We start from the raw sequence: 21,491 nt of genomic DNA on the forward strand, positions 1-21,491 counted from the left end.
AAGGGTCACTTGCGATCGTAGGGCATTTAGTGAACGTGGAGGCCCTCTGTTTCCCCAGCATTCCAGTTTAGCACCCCTGGACTGGAGCCTGAGATTCAGCATTGTAAACGCATCCCCTGGCTTACTGTGGTCCATACTGAGTGAAAGTTATCGCTTAAACTCAAAAGGTTTGGCCAGCCCCTCAGTCAGAGGTCTACAAACCTGGCTGTGTCCCAGAACTCTGAGGGAACTTTAAACCACAGGCAGAGCTATAGCTAAGCGGTGCCAGCCTCCAGCATAGCTCTAAGAAGGCTGCTGTTCAGAGCCACACTGTATTTTGGTTCCAAAATAGCATCCCTGTGTGTGGCCTGTCCTTCCCTAGATTAGCGCCTAATGACAGGTGGCCATTTCTGAAGGCCAGACTGTCCTATAGAAATGGAGCCTGGTTTCACCAGCCAGAGCAGTTGAAAACCAAGTGTCTGTTCTACTGGGATGGTGATGTTCGCTTGGAGATGTGTGGTTTGTCCTCGGCCCTGTGTAAGGCAAGATGGTGAGGGAGACACAGGCATGCTGGCTGGAATGGGGGCTCCTGTCTTTCCGTCTTTCCAGCTAGCTGCTGGGCGGCTGTGAGCCTCAGTTTACTCCTGTGAAGTAAGAGTAGTCATGTGACTGCAGTGGGGAAAAGCAGGTATGTGGTCAGTGATGAGCATTGTCAGTGGTGTCCGGAGGCAGAGCTAGGCTCTCTACACTGTGAGAACAGACATCAGTCTCATAACTCTGGTCTCCCTGGAGGTGTGCCTTGGCACTGTGCTGTGTGCTGTGTGTGCTCCAAATCGCTGAGGACTTTTTATTTATTTTTTAAAAACAATTTATTCTTATTCTTATTTTGTGTGCATTGGTGTTTTGCCTGTGTGAGGGTGTCAGATCTTAGAGTTACAGGTGTGAGTTGCCATGTGGGTGTTGGGAATTGAGTCCTCTGGAAGAGCAACCAGTGCACTGAACTGTTGAGCCATCTCTCCAGCCTTTGCTTTTATTTATTTTGTTGTTCTTGTTTTGTGTTTTTTGTTTTTTTTTTTTTTTTTGTTGTTTTGTTTTGTTTTGTTTTTGAAACTGTTTCTCTGTAGCTTTGGAGGCTGTCCTAGAACTCACTGAGTAAACCAGGCTGGCCTTGAACTCACAGAGATCCACCTGCCTCTGCCTCCTGAGTGCTGGGATTAAAGGTGTGCGCCACCACTGCCCGGCTCAGCACTTGTTTTTAATGAATGAGAAATGGCTTTTGCTGAGGCCTTTTGAGAGAGCATTGGTCTCTTGTTCACATGTCTATACCTCCAGCCCCAATTTTGTGTCCATTTTTCCCCTTGCAAACCGAACCATACTGTAACAGGTACAGTAAACAGCTCTGTTCTTACTGTGCAAATCAAGGACTAGAGGTGTCCAGCTGTAGTAGAACACTTGTCTTTCATGCATGCCATCTTGGGTCCCATCTTCAGTGCCACTTAAGAAGAAAGCCAGGCGGTGGTGGCACACGCCTTTAATTCCAGTACCTGGGAGGCAGACACGGGTGGGTCTCCGAGTTTCAGGCCAGCCTGCTCTACAGAGCCAGTTCCAGGGTAGCCAGGGCTACCCAGAGAAACCCTGTCTAAGGCAGGGTGGGACATGAATCTCTGATAGGAAGCCATATTACATGGTGTTTGAGAACTAAGGCTCTTAGGTTAGATTCTGTGGTAGCCTATTTAACCTACCTGTCTCTTCAGCCTTGGCTTCCCCATCTGTGAAATGGGGACAATAATGAAATGTTATTCTTGGGCTGGGTGAGAAGAGGAAAAGAATAATATGTTAGGGCATAAAGTAGGACTTCAGCCCCTGACCCTTCCCTTCCCCAAAAAGGGCAAGCTTACAAGAGCAAGCTGGTTATTCCATTTAAAGTTAGATGTTACTGGCTAAGCCATGACACAGCATCATGTGGGGACAGACGTGTGGCCAGTCACTTTTTTTCCACCGCAGTCAGGAAGCAGGTGCTTCAGAAAGCAGAACATCAGCCAGCCAGCCTTGAAGGGGACCCTACCTAGTCACACTAAAAGGCCTGCCCAATAAGGGTCCTTCAGTCCCAGTCACTGATCCCACATGCACAGAGACCTCATGGTACAGAGGCCTGGCTTCCTTCTACGGAGCCCTGGACCCTGCCTGTCCTCATTTGGACTCTTTGTCTGTGTTTGAGGTCAGCCTGGTTAATAGAGTGGGTTCCAGTACAGCCAGGGTTAAAAACAAAAGATCAGAACTTTGGGGAGTGCTTACTGCTCTTGCAGAGAACCTAATTTGGTTCTCAGCACCCACATGCTGACTCATAACCACCTGTAACTCCAGGTCCAGGGGATCCAATGCCTTCTTCTCACCTCTGAAGGCACCAAGTATGTGGTGCACAGATATACATGCAAGTAAAACACATGAAATAACAATAAGATCTGAGTCACGTGTGAGTCACAATCGGTTATTGCTTTGCCTGTTTGCTTAAGTGACTACTAGGTGGGCCAGGAGTAATCACACAGCTTCCCTATTTGGCAGGGGAGGAAGTGGAGGGCAGTAGCCAGCCTGTACAGGGCCTCACTTTCAGCCATTATGCCCCATGTTTCCCCTTCCTGTTTGCATGTCTAGGTCCTCCCCAGGAGAGGGTGATCCGATGGTTACCTCCCATTTTGAGGGGACAGAAGAAGGTAGAATGGCAACAAGGCAATTAATCACTGTCCTCACTTGTTCTCAGGCGAAGGCCTGTCTGTCTGTCTACCTGGGACTTTGTCCTCTGTCCCAGTGAAAGTTTGAGCATAGAAGTCTCCAAGCCTTTCTTCCCATCCTGAGTTACTAGTATGTGTTGTGGAGGTCAGAGGACAACTTGAAAGCCAACTCCCCTGCTTGTAGTTTAGGGTGACTGTTGTCAGTGGTAGGGACTTAACATGTGGGTCGCTTTTACGGCCTTGGTGTGAAGAGCTGTGCATATGTTAAGGCTATCAATATTTTTTTGTTTGTTTTGCTTTTTCAAGACAGGCTTTCCCTGTGTAGCTCCAGCTGTCCTAGCTATGTAGATCAGGCTGGCCTAAACTCAGATCTACATGTCACTACCTCCCAAGGGCTGCTATTAAAGGCATATACCATGCCTGATGCAGAGTATGGGGCTTTGTTTATACTATACTAGACCAAGCATTATGTCACCTCAACCATAGATACATAGCCAGGCTGGCATGGATTTCATGGCTGTTATCTCATTGCATTGTTGTAATTCATAGCATACACACCCACATTCAATGGTCCATTTTACGGAGGGTTAACTAATCCAGGAAGCAGGTGAACATCTAATGAGTTCAAGGGCAGCCTGGTCTGTGTGGTAAGACCTTGTCTCCAAAAGAAAGAAAGAAAGAAAGAAAGGAAGGAAGGAAGGAAGGAAGGAAGAGAAAGAAAGAAAGGAAAGTTACTTAGGCAGCTGGTACTCTTTCTGTAGTTCTCCAGGAGTCTCACGGGTGTGTGTGTGTGTGTGTGTGTGTGTATAGGGGCTCACAGTGTTGCTCAGGCTGGCCTTGAGTTCCCAGCTCCTCCCTGCTGCCTCAGTGGCTAGGATGATAGGCACTTGACTGGTTGGCTTGTAATGGAGCCATTCACCTGCCCTTTCCTTCTGCACTGAAGATCAAATACCACGAGGAGTTTGAGAAGAGCCGCATGGGGCCTAGTGGAGGTGAAGGTGTGGAACCAGAGCGCCGAGAACCCCAGGACAGCGGCAGCTACCGGAGGCCACCGGAGCAGCAACAGCCACAGCCTCACCACATCCCAGCTAGTGCCCCAGGTAAGTGCTAGCCTGGGAGCTGGGGTGGGCAAGAGGGGCCCCTGAGGTCAGGAGCATGGGACAATGAGAAGGGGCTGCGCACACAGGCATCCATACATGTAGGACTGTTCCCCAGGATCGCATTCCCATCCCTGCTAAGGGTGTGGGTGGACCCATCAGGAAAAGGGAAAAGTAGATCCCAGTATGAGGAGCATGAAGGTCCAAGACACACCTAGCTGTAAGCCTTTGTGGGGGGTTGCTGAGCAAGGCTGGAGTGGGGTTGAAAATTCATGTCTTTGGCTTAGGTGCAATGGGGCAATGGACTTGGCAAGGCACTTTCTGAGTCCTGTCTCTTCCATCTTCCAGTTTACCAGCAGCCTCAACAACAGCAGCTGACTCAGTCCTATGGTGGCTACAAGGAGCCCGCAGCCCCTGTCTCCATACAGCAGCGTAGTGCCCCAGGTGGCGGCGGGGTGAGTATCTGTCCAGAATGGAGACTGGATGAGAGAGGTCACAGCTATATGCTCCTGTGTATGGGCACACACGGGCACACACACGGGATAAAGGCTAAGGATATATATAGCTCAGTGGTAGAGCACTTGCCTAATATGCATGGGACTTTGGGGTTCTGTTCCCTGTACTGTGTCCCTTTCCCTTAGAAAGCTTAGAAAGCAATTATGTGGTACTAGCTTTTGTGTGGGCAGGAGGTAGTCTTATGCTGCCTGCCATCTTGAGCCAGGCCTATGGTAGGATTCATGCATTTTATTTTTTTGTGGGCAAGAAAATGAGCAACAATAAGAAGCTTGACAGTTCTTGGTGTTGAACATGCTGGCCTTGATGTTCTAGGATACATCCCACTAGGGTGCGCTAGGCTGATCTCCATGCTGGGTGCTGGGATTAAAGGTATGCACCCTGGATGGCATATCACATTTTAAAACCCCTATCTTGGTGTTGAACCTATGGGACTTTAAGGCTGACCTGTACAAGATACTCTATGGCAGAGTCCATAGAGTGTCTTCTGGTTCATTGTCACTTAGCGGAACACTTACTTGCCTGGCACAGGTGATGGTCTGGGTATGGGAGAGCCTATATCCAATACCCAGACTGACTATTGACTGTGCTTCCCAGAAACGGTACCGCGCAGTGTATGACTACAGTGCTGCCGACGAGGACGAGGTCTCCTTCCAGGACGGGGACACCATCGTCAATGTGCAGCAGATCGATGATGGCTGGATGTATGGGACCGTGGAGCGCACTGGCGACACAGGGATGCTGCCAGCCAACTACGTGGAGGCCATCTGAGCCCCGTGCTGTCCCACCCTCTTCTTCAGTGCATTCCATGGCATCACATCTGTCCTGGGGCCTGACCCGTCCACCCTTCAGTGTCTCTCTGTCTTCTAAGATCCGCCACTGCTTCATCCCTGCCCCTCCTCCAGCTTCTTTTGCCACCCCACGCCTTGTTCTGCCACTGCCCCGGCTCCTTCCTCTGGCAGGTTTTCCCTTGGACCAACCGACTGATTTTTCTCTCTGGATGGAACAGGCTGGGCACTCTGGGGAGGGCAGGGCTGTTCTGGGGAGGCTGGGCTCACAGGGCTGGGCTGAAATAGGAGACCCATTAAAGAGATTGGATAGGCAGGGCATAGTGGCACATACCTTTAAACCCAGCACGTGGGAGCCAGAGACAAACAGATCTCTGAATTCAAGGCTGGCCTGGTCTACATCTTGAGTTCCAGGACAGCCAGATGAGACCCTGTCTTAGGGAAGGGAGGGTTGGTTAGCCCCCCAACTTCACTTCCTGCCTTAGCCCCTCAGAACACCTGGCCTAGCTCCCCTGATACTCTGTATCCTAGGGTGAGCCCCATACTCCTTATGCCTCCAGGTGGTGTTCCACCCATTCCCAGAGGGTAGGTATTGAAGCCTCAGTTATGTCGGGACCAATGTGATGAGTCTACCTTTCTGCTAGTCCTCCCTCCTGACCCAGTACGCGTTCCTTCACACGCTGAGCGTGCCGTCCTGCCCACGCAAACCTAGGATGGCCAGAGAGCTCCTCAGGAGGCACAGCTTGGGTCAAGTTCTTGCCTTAGTTTTAGGGGCAGCAGCGGGAAGGAGGGAACAGGGTGTTCTCCCCAGGCCTATTTCTCCCATCCCCCAGCTCCAGGGACTCTCTTTATCTCCCTGGCTGGGACCTGCTGTGAAGGCTAAAGCAAGGGATGCCTTTGCAACTTGAGTTAACTGGGTTGTTCCTTCCTGCTCCCCTGGGAAGAGGTCTTTATGTCTCCTATGGCCTTCCTTCCACAAGGCTGGATGGGGCTTGGGGCTTACAAAGCCAGAGAATGAAAACAGTCTCCTGGACGCACAGGAGGGAGGCTCCATCCTTTTGCTCACTCACTGGGGAGGTGGGAGAAGGCTTTCCTCTCCTTGTGTCTGAGTCTACAGAGTAGGGTAAGACCAAGTCACCCACACCGTACCAACTCCCTTGGGGCTTTCCTGTCCCTTGGAGCGGGAGAGTTCCAAAGCTGGCGGCACCATCTCTGGACTGGTGCTAAACTCAGGTTCCTCCTTTGTACCTGGGGCCTGGGACAGTCCTCACTCAGCTTCATTCATCTCTGAGTTCTCTTGTCGCCTCTCCTGGGTCCCCCGACTCTCATCTTCACTCAGAGTCTCTTATCAGGTCTCTTAGCACACAGACCCTGTTGCAGGTGCGATTTGAACCTGAAGGCATTGGTCAGGTCACTGATGCAAGGGTCAAGACAACCTGTGAGGGCTTGCTAGATTAGTAAGGAGCTACCCTCCTGCCTGGCCAATCCCCTTTCCTGTGTGCAGCTTGGGGAGGCTGTGGGTGTATACCAGGAGCCCCTGGGAAGGTGCCAGTCTACTCCATTTCCCTTTGATCTCAAAGCACAAGGAGGTTCTGGGGACCAGAGGTCAGGGACTCTCGCTCTTGGAGGGCCTGTGCTTGGGAGGTGCCACAGCCTGATTCCAGTCAGCTGAATTTCCCTTCCCAACATTGCTCTTCTACCCCCCTAGAAATGGGGGAGACGCTCACACCCACAGAGGGAAGAGGATCTGTCTATTGGTGCTGAGGGCCCCAGCTGGAGTCCATATTCTTTTCCAGAAGCATCCACCCCTAGAAGAGCACAGGATCCCCAAGCCCACGGTCTCTTCCTTCGTAAAGGTCTTTCAGCCAATCAAAACCCAGGGGGGAAAAAGGCACCTTGGCTAGACTGTGAACTTAACTTTTGTGGGTCAATCCTGCAATGCCAGAAGTCCCACGGTGAGGGATGTGAATTCTCCCCACACTGCTTCCTGTTTTCCCGCCCTCATGTCCCTCCAGGGAGCGTTTTATTTGTTAATAGCTGGACACAAGACAAAAGTACCACCCCACAAAGCCTGTATTTAAAAGGAAACAGAAGTGACCCGTGAAATTCGCCTCTGTCCGACATTCCATCTGTGTGTGTGTGTGTCTGTGTGTCTGTGTGTGTGAACTGCCCACTCATCTTTTATATGGAGTTGTCATCTTTCTTTGGTCTGTTTGGTCCCCTCCCTCCCGGCCTTGCACTCGGGATCAGTTCTTTCTGGCCTGTTATGATTCTGAACATTGACTTGAACCACAAAGTGAATCTTTATCCTGGTGACGCAAATAAAAGTCTAATTTTTACCTGAGGGCTGAGCTTCCTCTTTAGCTTTGAAGTAACTTCTATGTGTGTCCTGTCTGCCAGAGGATGTTGATCTATTACCCATGGAGAGCCCAGTTACCCCTCAAAGAGAGGATTGACCTAGAAACCAAAGCATAACTGCCTGTTCATCATGCTCCAACACCGGCTTCCTCGAGGACATACCCCGGCCTTCCAATGGCTTCCACTGGGGACAATTCTGCCAGCACACAAGGCTGGCGTTCCGAGTTCTGAGGCCCCTCACACTGAACCCCCTCTTCCACTGAACACCTTCCTCCTTCCTAGTCAGGGTGCTCAGGGACAGCCAGGCATCTCATTCAAGTTCCTGGTCTCTGGCTACTCAAGTGTTCAAGTCAGCCAGTGAATTCAGCCCAGGCATTTGAATTGTAAAATGGTAGCAACTAGGACAGTCTACAGTGCTACAGATAAACCCTCCATAGGGTGGCCTGGTTTTTCGATTTTTGTTGTCGTTTTTTAAATATTTTAAGGCAACCTTCCCACTTTTCTCTCCCATCTTCTCCCATCCAGCTTGATTGCAGGCACTACGGTCAGACTTTTTGTTTGGTGGGTCTGGGAAGGGACCTGTGGTAGGTGAGATAGCACTCCTGGACCCTGGCTCCCCTCGCTGGCCTGGCAGTATCGTGCTGGCCTAGCGTTTCGCTGTGGTAGCAACTAGCCCTAACCACCCACTGAATGCCACCTGGCCTAGCTCTGAAGAGCTAGCACATAGCCTTATCCATCCTTTGACTGACCAGATACATTTTGTCTCGCTATGTGAACTTTGTTTGGAACTTTCCCAGGAAGAAAAAAGACCTATGCAAAACTTGGTTCTGAAAACTGTGGTACCTATAAATTGAAACTTTGTACATGGCATAGTTTTTTTTTGGAAGCCTCATTCAAGTTATTCTCAGCATATGGCTAAAGTGTAAATACAGAGAAAAATAAAAATGCCCTGGGCATAGGGAAGGTACTTCAGTTCCCTGAAGCTGGGGTCCCCTGCAGCTGCAAAGGCTATAAAGTTCTTAAAATACCTCTGAGCTTTTTTGCAATTGACCGACCCTCTTGAACCCACACTCTCCACCTCCCGACATCCTCCACACTCATGGTCTTCAGCTACCTGACCAGAGGCTTTGTGGAAAGGGGCATTTCCCACTGGGGATACATGTGAAAGTATTCTCTGGCCCCAGGGGAGCAGCTGCTGAGAGGCAAAGAGCCAAAAGTAATCCAGAGAATGGCAAGGCTGAATGCCGCAGACAGGAGAAAGGGAGTGCTCTGGGCGGGGCTCTTCCCACACTGTCCCCACAGCAGCTGACAGTGTATAGTTCCCAACAGCAGCAGAAGAGCCTGCCCACCTGGTGACACGCCTGTCTTCCTTGCTGTAGGTCCCTTCCCGGAAGGTCACTTGTCACCTGCTGGGCTGCCTGCTCAAGGAAGGCTCCTCTTCTGGGAGTGGCCTAAGTTCCTGGACTGTTTGGGGTGAGGCTAAGGACATTAGACCTCAGAGGTGGCCTATAGGATTTTTCTTTTAATAAGGAACAGTTGGTGCGTGCACACACACAGCAGAAATCAAAGTATATCACTGAGGGGTCGTGGGGTTTTTTTTTAACACTTTTTCATTTATTGTATGTGCAAGTGTGTATATGTGTTTACACGTCAGGGCATGTGTGACATCACAGGACAATTTACAGGAGTCATTTCTGTCTTGCCACCATGTGGGGCCCAGGGATTGAACTCAGGTCGTCAGATTTTGTGCAAGGCACCTGTACTGTCTGAGCCTATTGTTGGTTCTGATATCACTGACTTTTAATAAGACATCCAGCTTTTCTCCCTCAGAAGAAACAACTTGACAGCTGACTATAATCTCAACACTCAGGAGGTCAAGAGGTAGAGGCAGGAGAATCTATGCAAGGCCAGCCTGGGCTACATGAAATTTTCTCAAAACAAAACAATAAAAAAAATAAATAAATTTGCATTTCTAGACACTTGCTATCCAGGAGTGGGTGTATGAGTTTCTCAGTGTCTTTTCTAAGGATGACCCTAAGCTAAACTCTCTGAAGAGACAAAGTGAGTATGAGTAACAACAGAACAGAAAAGGTGGAGGGGAGACCTCATGTAACACAAATGAGTCAGGCTCTGGGATCTCTCAGACCAACAAGGCAAGCCAGGGTGAGGTGGACTCAAAAAGTGTGGATTTGGTGGGGGAGAGTATCCCAGCACTCTGGTGGATCTACAAAGCCAGTTCCAGGACAGCCAAGGACTTTTACACAGAGAAACCCTGTCTCAAAAAACCGAGAGGGGGGCGGGAAGGGAGGGAGGGAAGGAATGTGGATTTAGAAGAAAGGGAGCCTTGCTTTGAGTTCCACCCCCTGTTGACAAGCTGTAAGGAAAGTAAGCTCATGACCACCTCTGAGCCCAGGTATAACAGACTTCAGACAGGTTGAAATTACCCCACGTGTGCAATGCTTGGCACAGTGTAAAGCTTGTGTCCACACCAGAGATGCCCTCTGAGACCACATGAGACCTTCGACTGTGCTCTCCTTTCAACTAGCCAATGGCCCACACAACTGGTAACGATTAGTCTGAGATAAATTGCCAGAGAGGAAAAAGAAAGCAGGCAGAAGAATCCGTCCCTAAGGGGTCTGTAGAGATTCTCCACTCACACATGCTCATACTGGAGCAGCCCACTCAGTGCAGAAACTGTATCTAAATACAGATAGTGGTTCCACACACAGGGGCGGGACTGGCTTCCTGGGAAGAAATTGAACCTCTCTGGTTTTGCTTGGTCTAGCTGTTCCCTGTTTACCCAACGTGGGCTTTGTGATTGGCTGACTGTGATGATGGAGGTGGAGAGTAGGCTGCTGATGGAGTTACAGCATCCCTTAGCCTCAGGTCCCTGAGAGGGCGAGGGAACAGGAAGGGGGAGGGAATAGGAGCCATTTCTCTGCGCTGACCGACCTCCACGCTTGCAGCTCTCATTTCCCCGGAATCCAGGCGACTCCCCTGCTTAGTATTTCACCATGCTGGATATTTTCATCCTCATGTTCTTTGCCATCATAGGCCTGGTGGTTCTGTCCTACATTATCTATCTGCTCTAGCGGCCTGGAGCTGCAGGGGCTGCGAGGGGAAGAAGGATGGAGCTGAAGCACCAAGCATCCTCCTTGCTGACGCACCGGTGGATTTTTGCTTCTGGTCATTATTCGGGTATTGATTCAAAAACAAAAATGAAAAGAGAGCTTTTTTTTTTTTTTTTTTTTGTATCTGTTTCTCAGACACTGACGTAGCATTTCTTGGATCAATTTGAAAAGAACAAGAAAGGCAAGGTTCCTTTGGGAACCAATTTAAAATGTGATTTCTTAAAATTAAAAATAAACTTCACAATGCACTGGGTTTTAGGTAGGATGGGAGGGGAGGTATGTATGTGGTAGAGAGAGGGCCTATCATTTCCTAATTTCCTCTTCCAAGTAGATGCAAAACCAAGTTGTACATTTTCTACTGGCAATGACTACAGTACATTCTTATGTGTGGGGCAGGGTGGTTTCCAAATCTGCCGGCATAACTGCATTCATTAACTGACTAGTGTGAGTTAATTCATTCCCACTTGAGAAACAGTAGCAAATGAAATTTACTTGGGGTAAGGTCTGGGGGAGGGGCCCACTTTCCCCAGGTATGGAATTTGGTGTGGAGGAGTGGGGAGGGCTCTCAGATAGTTCCTGACCGGTACTGGCAGTCGGCTGAGCACTTTGTTTCTGGGTTTCCCACAGCTCCGGTGTTCCGTCCAGAAGGAGGGCTCTGCCCAATAGCAGGAGTCCTGAGGTCCAACTGACTTCTTCCAATGTGTCGGGATGTGGCTAACCCTTGGCAAGCAGGGACTCTGTGAGGACATCAGGAGTTCAAGGATACCACTGGCAGCTGCTGCATGTGTTTAAGTTGTAGACAGGCTGTATTGGAAATGTGGAAGGTTGAATTGTAGAAACCGCAAAGTCACAGCGGAGAACTGCCAAGGTATTCATATGGGCAGCCTTTTCTTAGGTTTACATGCAACTGTAGACAATGCCAAACTTTTCTTTCCTTTCTGTTTCACAAGCAGGCGTTCCCTTGTAAACTCAGGGGCGAATTCTGTCTGTCTGTGTCTGTCTTATCAGTGTCTTTATTGTGCAGTCTGAGGTTATGTGGTTTCCCTTGATTGCTGGCCTCCCCACCCCCCAAAAACCTGTCATTTGCATTTTTTAAGATTTCCCATTTCTTTCCTCCTCGTCCCATTTGTCCCCAGCTTCTATCTGATGAGATACATGGCTGTGAAGTCCTTATTCTTTGTGACTACCTATAAAGCATTGAAACAAAATGTCTATATTAATTTAGCAAAATAAACTTTACCCCTAAGGGAGGGGCTTTAAAACTTTTTTTGTTGTTGTTGTTAAATTTTCCTTTTGTTTAAAAAACAAAATGAAATTGTTTTCATATTTACTTGTCTAGTTAGGGTTGAAAAAAACCCCACGTTTTAGAATACAGAGATACAGAGTGGATTTGGCCTCAGATCTGTGGTGACTATTATTCCCTTGGAGACTCCATCATAATTGTTCTACATTGATTTTCTTTTCTAGCTTGAAAATAAACAAGGAAAAAGAATAAAAGTTTCTTGTAATAATATTTTGTTCAATTTCGTATTTATTTATTTATTTGTTTGTTTTCGAGACAGGATTTCTCTGTAGCTTTGAAGTCTATACTGAAACTTGATCTGTAGACCAGGCTAGCTCCCAACTCATAGCTGGAGTGATGGCTCAGTGGTTAAGAATATGCCTTCCAGAGGACTGGGGTCCAATTCCCAGCACCCACATGGGAGCTCACAACTGCCTTTAACTCTAAGATCTGAAACTCTCACACAGATATACATGCAGGCAAAACACCAATGCACATAATGCTGGGTGGTGGTGGTGTACACCTTTGATCCCAGTTTTCTGGAGGTGGGCGGATCTCTGTGAGTTCCAGGCCAGCCTGGTGTACAGAGTGAGTTATAAGATAGCTAACAGCTAGAGTTATTACACAGAGAAACTCTGTCTCAAAATGAATAAATAAAACGAGAGAGATTGAAGTTTCTGTAATTTGTGTTACATGTTTGCATTTTAAATGACTTCCTGAACTAGCCTGTGTGTGGTGGTGAACCTGTAACCCCCAGGTAAGACAGGAAGACTGCTCAAGCAGCAAAGGAAGAACTCACCTCTTCCCATTATTTACTTATTTGTATTTGTTTTGTTTCTTGAGACAGGGTTTCTCTGTGTAGCTTTGGAGACTGTCCTGGAACTCTGTAGACCAGGCTGGCCTTGAACTCACAGAGATTCTTCTGCCTCTGCCTCCTGAGCACTGGGATCAAAGATGTGTGCCACCACCGCCTGGCTTCCCATTCTTTATTTTGCAGTGCTCAGGACTGAACCTCATCCATTCTAGTCAAGTACCACTCTACCAACTCCAGCCCAAGATCCTCATGTCTTACAAATAATGATAAAATGCAGACGAGAAATGATGTCTTGGAAAGATCATAAATAAATGGCCTTCCATATGACACTTAAACTTTGGGGCTTTAGTTTATTCCTACTGGAAAAGATTTCCTATCCCTTCCCATGCTAAAATTCTAAAACTCACAGCCAGGCCTGGTGCTGCATGGCCGCAGCACTCAGGAGGTAGAGGCAGGCAGACCTCTGAGTTGAGGGCAGCCTGGTCTACAGGGTGAGTTCCAGGACAGCCAGGGCTGTTACACAGAGAAACCCTGTCTCAAAAAACAAACAAACAAAAAACAAATATAAAACTCTTGGCTACATAATTCTTTGAAAATGACATCATTAAGCGTAGAATCCCTAGACAATTTTAATAATTTACCACACTTCCCCAAAGGGCTTTGTTCCAGGCAGGGTCTTGCTATGGAGCCCAGCTGGCCTCAAACTCAATCTTCCTGCCTCAGTTCCTGGATGCTGAAATTACAAGGTCCACCTTAACACAATACTTTATAATGAAAATTCAACTGCAAGATAAATTTGAGGAGAAAATGTGTTTATTTACTGAAGATATTATTTCAGATAATTTGTCTGTGGTATTAGCACATTAACAAACACAATACTATGTGACAAGTAATCCACAGATTCATTAATGTAATAAGCATGGCCCTGACATTCAGGGGCACCTTGACATTCCCCTCTCAAGTATTTCTCTGACTTTAGCATAATCTTATTATTTCAAACTCCAAGTCCTTCTTTCCTCTGTTCTCTTTCCTTATCTATTTTTTTTCTTGAGATGTAGCCCAGGCTGGCTTCAAACTTGAAATCGTAACAACCTCCACTCCCAAGAGCTAGGATTACAGGCCTGAACCACCATGCCTGGCCCAAACTACAATTTTCTACTAACATAGCAGTTCTGCACCCTTACCTAAGCAAGTATCAAGAGTAGAAGGACTCCAAAGTACAGAGTTAATTATGGTGGTTAAATCTTTATGGTGTAGGCTTTAATCAAGTTAATTCTGAGGTTTTATGAAGCCACAGTTCTTCAGTTTGTACCCATATAGAACTGAAACATCGGGCAGAGGCCGATCTCAGTTATACATTAATTACATAAGCCTCTAGACATGGCACAACATAAGAACAAAAAGATTACCCTCTATTTTTTTCATTTTATCTTGTATGTTGCACATCTGAGTGTATGTCTATGCACCATGATGCTGCAGAAGCCAGGGAGGTCAGAAGAGGGTATAAGGTTCCCTGGAGTTGGAGTACAGGTGATTGTAGCCACCATGTGGGTGCTGGGAATTGTAGGTCTTAAGTTTGTTCTTGATTTGAAATATTCTCGATTTTCCTTTTCTCAGAGCACACTTGTTATTCATTGTTTTGTATCAAACCTAAATCTTCTCTTTAGACTAAAAGGGGAATTGTAGTGAGATATTCACTTTGTCCACACCAAGGCACAGACCACGCCCATTAGCGGGTGGGGACAGGGGCGGATGTTGGGGGGGGAGACTAAGTCTGAGGAGGGGGCTCAGAGAGCTCTCTTGCTTACAGCTTGGGAATAGGAGAATATCTGGAGGCATCCTTGGGACCAGGAACCTGCTGGTGTGTTCATCTGTCTATGTTTTAAGTTATTTCTCCCTGAATAAACATCTATTTGGACTATTTGTTTCTCTTGATTCTTATTAAACCTCAATAGGGAACTGACTGAATCTGGGTCTTCTGCAACATCAGTAAATGCCCTTAACCATGGGACCATTTCTGTAGCCTTTTAAAGAATGATATTTATACAATACAACATCATAGTTAAAAAAATATTTTGAGTGAGTGTGTGTGTGTGTGTGTGTGTGTGTGTGTGTGTGTGTGTGTGTGTGTACATGGCCTATATATGGGAGTCTGTTCTGTCCTTATATCATGTGGCCAGAGTATCAAACAGGCTTTCAGGTGTGACAGACAGGCACCTTTACCACTGTGATGTCTCATCAATCAGCTCCACAGTTTTAAGAAATAAACTTTGGTCAGACATGGTGATGCACACCTTTAATCCCAGCTCTCAGGAAGCAGAGGCAAGTGGATGTCTGTGAGTTTGAGGCCAGCCTGGTCTACAAAGCAAGTTACAGGATACAGAAACCCTATCTCAAACTCTGGCACCGCCCCCCCCCCAAAAAAAAGAAATACTTTGGAGAATTGTTACTTTGTGTCTACATACTCATGCAGTAATACACTCAGGTCAGGAATAACAGTAGGTTTCTGTTGTTTTGCTTTGTTTTTGTTCTTTGTTTTCTAAGACAAGGGTGATGGGGATGTCCTTCTGTATGCTGTGAATCTATCTCTCTTATTAGTTGATGAATAAAGCTGTTTCAGCCAATGGACAGGCAGAATTTAGCCAGGTGGGACATCCAAACAGGGATATAGAAAGGTAGTAGGTGGAGTCAGGGAGATGCTATGTATTTGCCCAGGAAGCAAAAGACCCTGGCATCACTGGTAAGCCAAGAACACGTAGAGATTCACAGATTAATAGAAATGGGTTACTAATTAAGAGAGAGCTATCCAATAAGAAGCCTGAGCCATTGGCCAAACAGTTTATAATTAATATAAGCCTCAGTGTGTTTATTTGGGGCTAAATGGCTGCGGGACCAGGTGGGACAGTAAGTCAACACAAGGACTTACTAAATATCCCAGGCTGGCCTCATCCTCCTGTTTCAACCTCTCCCTCCAGTGCTAGTATTGTTTTGTTTTGATAAATGTACTTATCTTTAAACTTCTTTTATTTTTATCTTACCTATATGGGTGTTCTGCCTGCATGTGTGTCTGTGCAACACATATGTGCCTAGTGCCTGTGAAGCAGAGGTCAAAAGATAATGTTGGATCGCCTAGAAATGTAGTTACAGACAATTGTGAGGTATTAGGAAGTGAACTCTGTCCTCTGCAAGAGCAGCATTGCTTTTAATTGCTGAACCATATCTCCAGCCTTGATAAATTTATTTTGCTCAACCTAGTGGCACACACCTTTAATCCCAGCACTTGGGATGGTCTGAGTTTGAGGCCTTATCTCAAAAACCAAACCCAAACAACATTTTATTTATTTAGTTTTTGAGACAAGGTCTCTCTGTGCAACTCTGGCTGTCCTGGAACTCACCAGGCTGGCCTCGAACTCCCAGAGATTCCCTGTCTCTGCCTCCTGAGAGCTGAGACTAAAAGTATGCACCATCACCACCCAGATAACATTTTATTTATTTATTTATTTGTTTAATAGTCTCCAAGCTCTTGCCTTTTGAATAGTTAGGAAAAGTAATTTTTTCTTTTTAAATTCCACCTGGCCTGGAATCCATTTATATATACCTTAGGCTGGCCTTGAACTTGTAGCAATCCTCTTGCCTTAGTTTCCCAAGTACTGGGATTATAAACACGAACTATTACTGTGTCTAGCTGGAGAATGTTTTATTTCATATTTAAACTACATGTATATTGGCATTCTCAAGCACAATAAAACACTGAAATTTTTAAAAATTTAATCTTATTTTATATGCATTAGTGTGAAGGTGTCAGATCCCCTAAAACTGGAGTTACAGACAGTTGTGAGCTGCCATATGGGTGCTGGGAACTGAACCCAGTGCTCTTAACCACTGAGCCATCTCTTTTGCCCCCACCACTAAAATTTTTATTTGTACTATAAAGTTTTGTATACATTTTACAGATCTCTGTTACAGTGTCCAGGAAAATGGAAGTCATATTTGACTCATGCTAATGCAATAAAATGTTTATAAATAACTGTAAACTATGCTGGAAAAGTTAAGATTACATAATCCTAAGAATCATTTCATTAATATTTTTTATGGAGGTCTAGGAAAGTAATATAATTTATTTTAGGAAAAAGGATCCATTTTGAGAAAGTTAAATAGAGGAGTGAAATGCTGCAAAGCCAGACACCTTCAATGTGTTTTTCTGATTGTGCAAACTCAGACTGCAAGTTTTTCATCTTGAAATGAAGTTGAAAAAAGATCTATTAAATTTCAGAAAAAATACCTTGCTTTTTAAAAATGGCTTAAATTTAGCATTATTCAAAAATTTCAATCCTTTAACATATTTAAATTTAAAATTATAAATAATAACATTTTCCCTTAGAAACTTTCGTGTAGCTGAGGTGGAAACTGTCTATTACATGCATTATTAAACCTGTGTTTTGTTAGGTCTAGAGCTATTAACTCCTCTTAATTTTAGTATTTTTTAAAAACAAGGTTTTATTGTGTAGTCTTGGCTAGTATGGAACTTGGTATGTAGAACAGGCTGGCCTAAAACTCATAAAGTTAAAGCTTGTACCACCATTCTCAGATAAAAACACCTAAGGATCACTTGGCTATATTGGGCAATGTCCTGGGTTGTATCTGCCCAGGGAGGGAGGAGACAAAACAGATACTGAAACCTTGTAGTTTCAGGAAATTGCTAGTAACACACAATATTTAATTGTTTATTTAGAGATTTGGAACTAGTGTTAAACTGATAATTAGAACATCTTTATTTTAGAAGCAATTGAAATGATGCTTGGAGTTGTCTCTGAATTGGAGAGAACAGTGTACAATGTTGTTCTACTTACAGATTACTGCTCAGTTTATGAGTAGGTGCTAGTAAATGAAGTTATTAATCTTTGGACACTACACTATTAAGAATATGATAGATACACTACACTGTCTGCAACACTAATTTAGACAATTCCCTGGGCCTGCACTCCAGCTTAGTAGTAGTGTGTGTTCGCCATGCTTGCGACCCTGAACTCCATCCTCAACACCTGAACAAACAGAGGCACAGGCCTGAGATAAGGTTACTGGCACAGTGCTTGCCTAGCATGTGCAAGGTGCTAGCCTCAGTTCCCATCCCCAGTGTTTGAAAACAGAGGGCTGTGTATGCAGTTCTGACTAGCCTGGAACTTGATATGTACAACAGGCTGGCTTCAAATTCGCAGCAATCTTCCTCCCCTGCCCCTACCTCCCAAGTATGGGGATTATAGGCATACAACTAGCTTTAACAATTCAGTTTTTAAAATCACTGTAGAATTTAACTGATAGCTTAGCCAGGCTGGTGGCACAAGCCTTTAGTTTCAGTACTCTGGAGGCAGAGGTGGATCTGTGGGAGTCAGAGGCCAGTCTAGTCCGCATAGTTCCCAGTCAGCCAGGACTACATAATAAGACCCTGTCTAAGAAAGAATTACATTTCAAGAAAGTTAATGACTAGAATAATGACAAACTCTGAACATATTTAAAATATTTTCAGTATAAGCTTTATTAAAATGAGTAAAAGTTTAACAAATATAATATTGGGCATCAAAAGCGTTTAGCACAACACAATGCTTTTGAGATAGCAGTGCACACTGCTAGTGGAGTGTTAATAAGGCTTGCAGTAATCACAGAGGCTGTCAAAGGCATACACAAATATGCAATCATATGATTGAGTACTATTTACATAAGGATGCTGGCCTTGCCAATAATCCCATAAACAGGGTAGTGTTTATTTCTTAGTCATAAAATAGTTCTGCCATTACACCTTCTCCTGGACACCTCATGCAGGCTCTGCTCTCCAAAGGTGAGCAGTTACCTTAGCAGTAAAGGCCCGCAAGTACAGTCAATCCAAGACAAGAAACTTCTAAGCAGCTGCTGGTGAGCAGTGCTCAACTTGGCCTCTGGAACTTTCAGGAACTGCCACTTACTGACTGAGGGGACAGAGGGCGTCATCCACAAGTGTGAGGGAAATATATGGCTTTACACTGTTGAAACAGTCACCACAAGATATAAACTTAAGTTTCTAAAATAAGTAGTAACATGTTGTGTCTTCAGAAACAACAATAACGAGTAAGTAATGTAGTGATGTAAAAGGAAAATGGATCTTATAAACCAATGCCATAGGAGGCCTAGGGTTTCACTGCAAAAAGGAAAAGACATCCCAGGGGGTCCTGGGTCTCTAGTGATCATGGAGACTGATCTGGTTTGGAGGCAGGAGAAAATGTTTGTCTGGTGGAAAATTTGCACAGTGTTTTTGTGATTATTCTAGTTAGTTCTAGTGTTTCAATCTACTCATTTTCAAATGTTCCATTTTCTTTTTTTGTGGTTAATCAGACTGCCTGTTACTTAAACCTCTGAACAAGTGCTTCCTTCAATTTAATGTCCCTCTTTACAACTCAAAATCACTATATTTTTGATGACAAATGTACTCCACAAAAATCAACTGGATCACTAAATTGTGAAACCGGCAGATTTGTTTCCAAATTTATTTTATCTATTAATAATTAAATGAAAAACTTGTCAATTTACTATTCAGAGATAGAAAAAAAGGAGCCTGGCAGTGGTGACATAGCCTTTAATCCCAGCACTCAGGAGGCAGAGGCAGACAGATCTCTGAGTTTGAGGTAAGCCTGGTCTACAAATTGAGTTCCAGGATAGGCAGGGCTACACAAAGAAACCATGTCTTGAAAAACAAAAAGCAAAACAAACAAACAAAAAAAGAAAGGAGAAAAAAGTACTATCTACTGAAGTCATAGGCTAAATTTCTTTTTCTTTTCTTCCTTTTTTTGTTTTGTTTTGTTTTGGTTTTTGGAGACAGGGTTTCTCTGTAGCTTTGGAGGCTGTCCTGGAACTCACTCTGTAGACCAGGTTGGCCTCGAATTCACAGAGATCCACCTGCCTCTGCATCCTGAGTGCCACAACCACCTGGCTTAGGCTAATTTTTTTTTTCAGATCCAAATTCTGGATAAGGGAGGATAATAATCAAGATTAACAAAATTATGTGAATTTGAAAGAATTTACAGCATCGAGTTGTGCTAGCAAAAGTGCAAAGAGTCTCAAATCCAATAAAAGAGACTTTAAATTATCTGGGATTATAGTTCAGCAGCAGAATGTTTATCTAGTAAGTGTGAGGCTCCAAGTTCAATTTCAAGTACAGAAAATAAATTGTTTTAACTAAAACATGGAACTTTGATAAAACTTCTAAAAATAACTTTTGTGGAGACTTACGTAATTCAAGGAATTAAAGCAAACTTCACAATGACACATTTCTCTCTCTAAGAAAATGAAATTATCTTTTAGAAAAAGATTCATATTTACTCTATGTGTATGGTGTTTAGCCTGGATGGATATGTACCATGTACATGCCTGCACAACAAGAAGAAGGCATGGGGTCCCCTGGAACTGGAGTTTCAGATGGTTTTAAGTTGCTATATTGGTGTTGGGGACTGAACCCAAATTCTCTGTAAGAGCAGCCAGTTACTCTTAGCCCCATAAAATGAAATTATCTGTTTATCAAAATTTTTAGAGCTGGACGTGGTGGCACAAGCCTTTAATCCCAGCACTCAGAAGGAAGATGCACGTGGATCTCTGTGAGTTTGAGGCCCCCTGATCTACAAAGTAAGTTTCAAGACAGTTAGGGGTATGTGGAGAAATTGAGTCAAAAATGAAAATAGAAAATAAAAGTTAATAAGTATAATCATTAGAATACTATTCATACTAACATTTGATTTTTTTCTTTTTAAGATTATGTCAACTTGAAATCACTAGTGTTTTGAGAAGTAAAAATAGTAATCTTTCCAAGGTGGTTATTGGAATATCAGAGGCAGGAAAAATGAAATGCTCTGAGGTGTTCCTTTGCATTCTGGTACTTGTTGTTACTATAGGCTGCCCAGGCTAATTGTTACAGACCAATTCTTCAACTGAGTAGAAGAAAATGAATGAGGTTCATAAAAGCAAGAGTGTTTTTTCCAAATCTTCAAATAAACTCTGGAGGAAAAAAATCTTCCAATAGAGGAATTATAATTGGATAACAAAAAGGTATTACCACATTTTTTTTTTAAATTTCACAATCTTCACTGCTCCTCAGTTCTATCAAATTTTCAGAGCCTGTTTGTTAAAATTTATGAACTTTCTTTACACCCTGCCGCTGAAGGTAATTTCTTTATTCCCTAGTGTTCTGAGAAATCCTGTGGGAAGGTGATAGTGGGCTAGGATACAGCTTAGTGGTGAAGTGCTTGCTCAGCATGTGCAAAGCCCTGCATTTGACTGGAGGGGAGGGGCTGGAGAAGAGGAAAACAAGAGCTCTAGAGGCCCCTGCACTAGAGCTCCTCTCTTAGCAAGTGGAGGTGAAGGTAGGTGGCAGGCCTACTGAATGGGTCTAGAGTTCCCTGGGATCCTAGACACTTTCTCTCGCCTGCCCTGTCTCCTCTCTCTTTGGCTACTCCAACCATGTGTGCTTTTAATTCCCATCATTAAACCCCACTTTCTGGGACAGGGAAGAAAGTCTTACCAAGAAGGGGAGTTACATGTTCTGGCAGCAGAAGAGCTATGTATTTTCTTCTGCTTGCAATTCTCTGCTCTAATTCTCAGGGAATTTACAAGATGATTCCATTATCTGAAGACTATAGCTCACATACACACACCTTCCTCTATTTGTAGATCTTTTGTATGATTGCCTTGCAGGAAATATATGTATGAAAATATACATATATGTGTATCTACACATATTTATTTTGGATTTTTTCTGTTAGTTCATCCAAAATTATAAGAT

At 44.8% G+C, this 21,491-nt stretch overlaps 1 protein-coding gene and 1 long non-coding RNA gene across 2 annotated transcripts in view; both read left to right on the forward strand.

Annotated features, from left to right (window-relative positions):
* Positions 1–7,450, forward strand: part of Lasp1 (LIM and SH3 protein 1) — a 35,427-nt gene extending 27,977 nt beyond the window's left edge. The window contains exons 5-7 of the mRNA XM_051175473.1: positions 3,652–3,808; positions 4,154–4,260; positions 4,916–7,450. Of these exons, the coding sequence (XP_051031430.1) occupies positions 3,652–3,808; positions 4,154–4,260; positions 4,916–5,089 (438 nt within the window). The 3' untranslated portion in view covers positions 5,090–7,450. The remainder of the gene's footprint in view (positions 1–3,651; positions 3,809–4,153; positions 4,261–4,915) is intronic.
* Positions 7,451–10,252: 2,802 nt separating this feature from the next.
* LOC127215144 (uncharacterized) lies at positions 10,253–11,861 on the forward strand. The gene is made up of 2 exons (XR_007833923.1): positions 10,253–10,662; positions 11,223–11,861. It is a non-coding gene; the product is annotated as an uncharacterized LOC127215144 (long non-coding RNA).
* The last annotated feature ends 9,630 nt before the right edge of the window (positions 11,862–21,491 follow it).

This window comes from Phodopus roborovskii, unplaced genomic scaffold (genome assembly GCF_943737965.1).
Source record: "Phodopus roborovskii unplaced genomic scaffold, PHOROB, whole genome shotgun sequence".
NCBI lineage: Eukaryota > Metazoa > Chordata > Mammalia > Rodentia > Cricetidae > Phodopus > Phodopus roborovskii.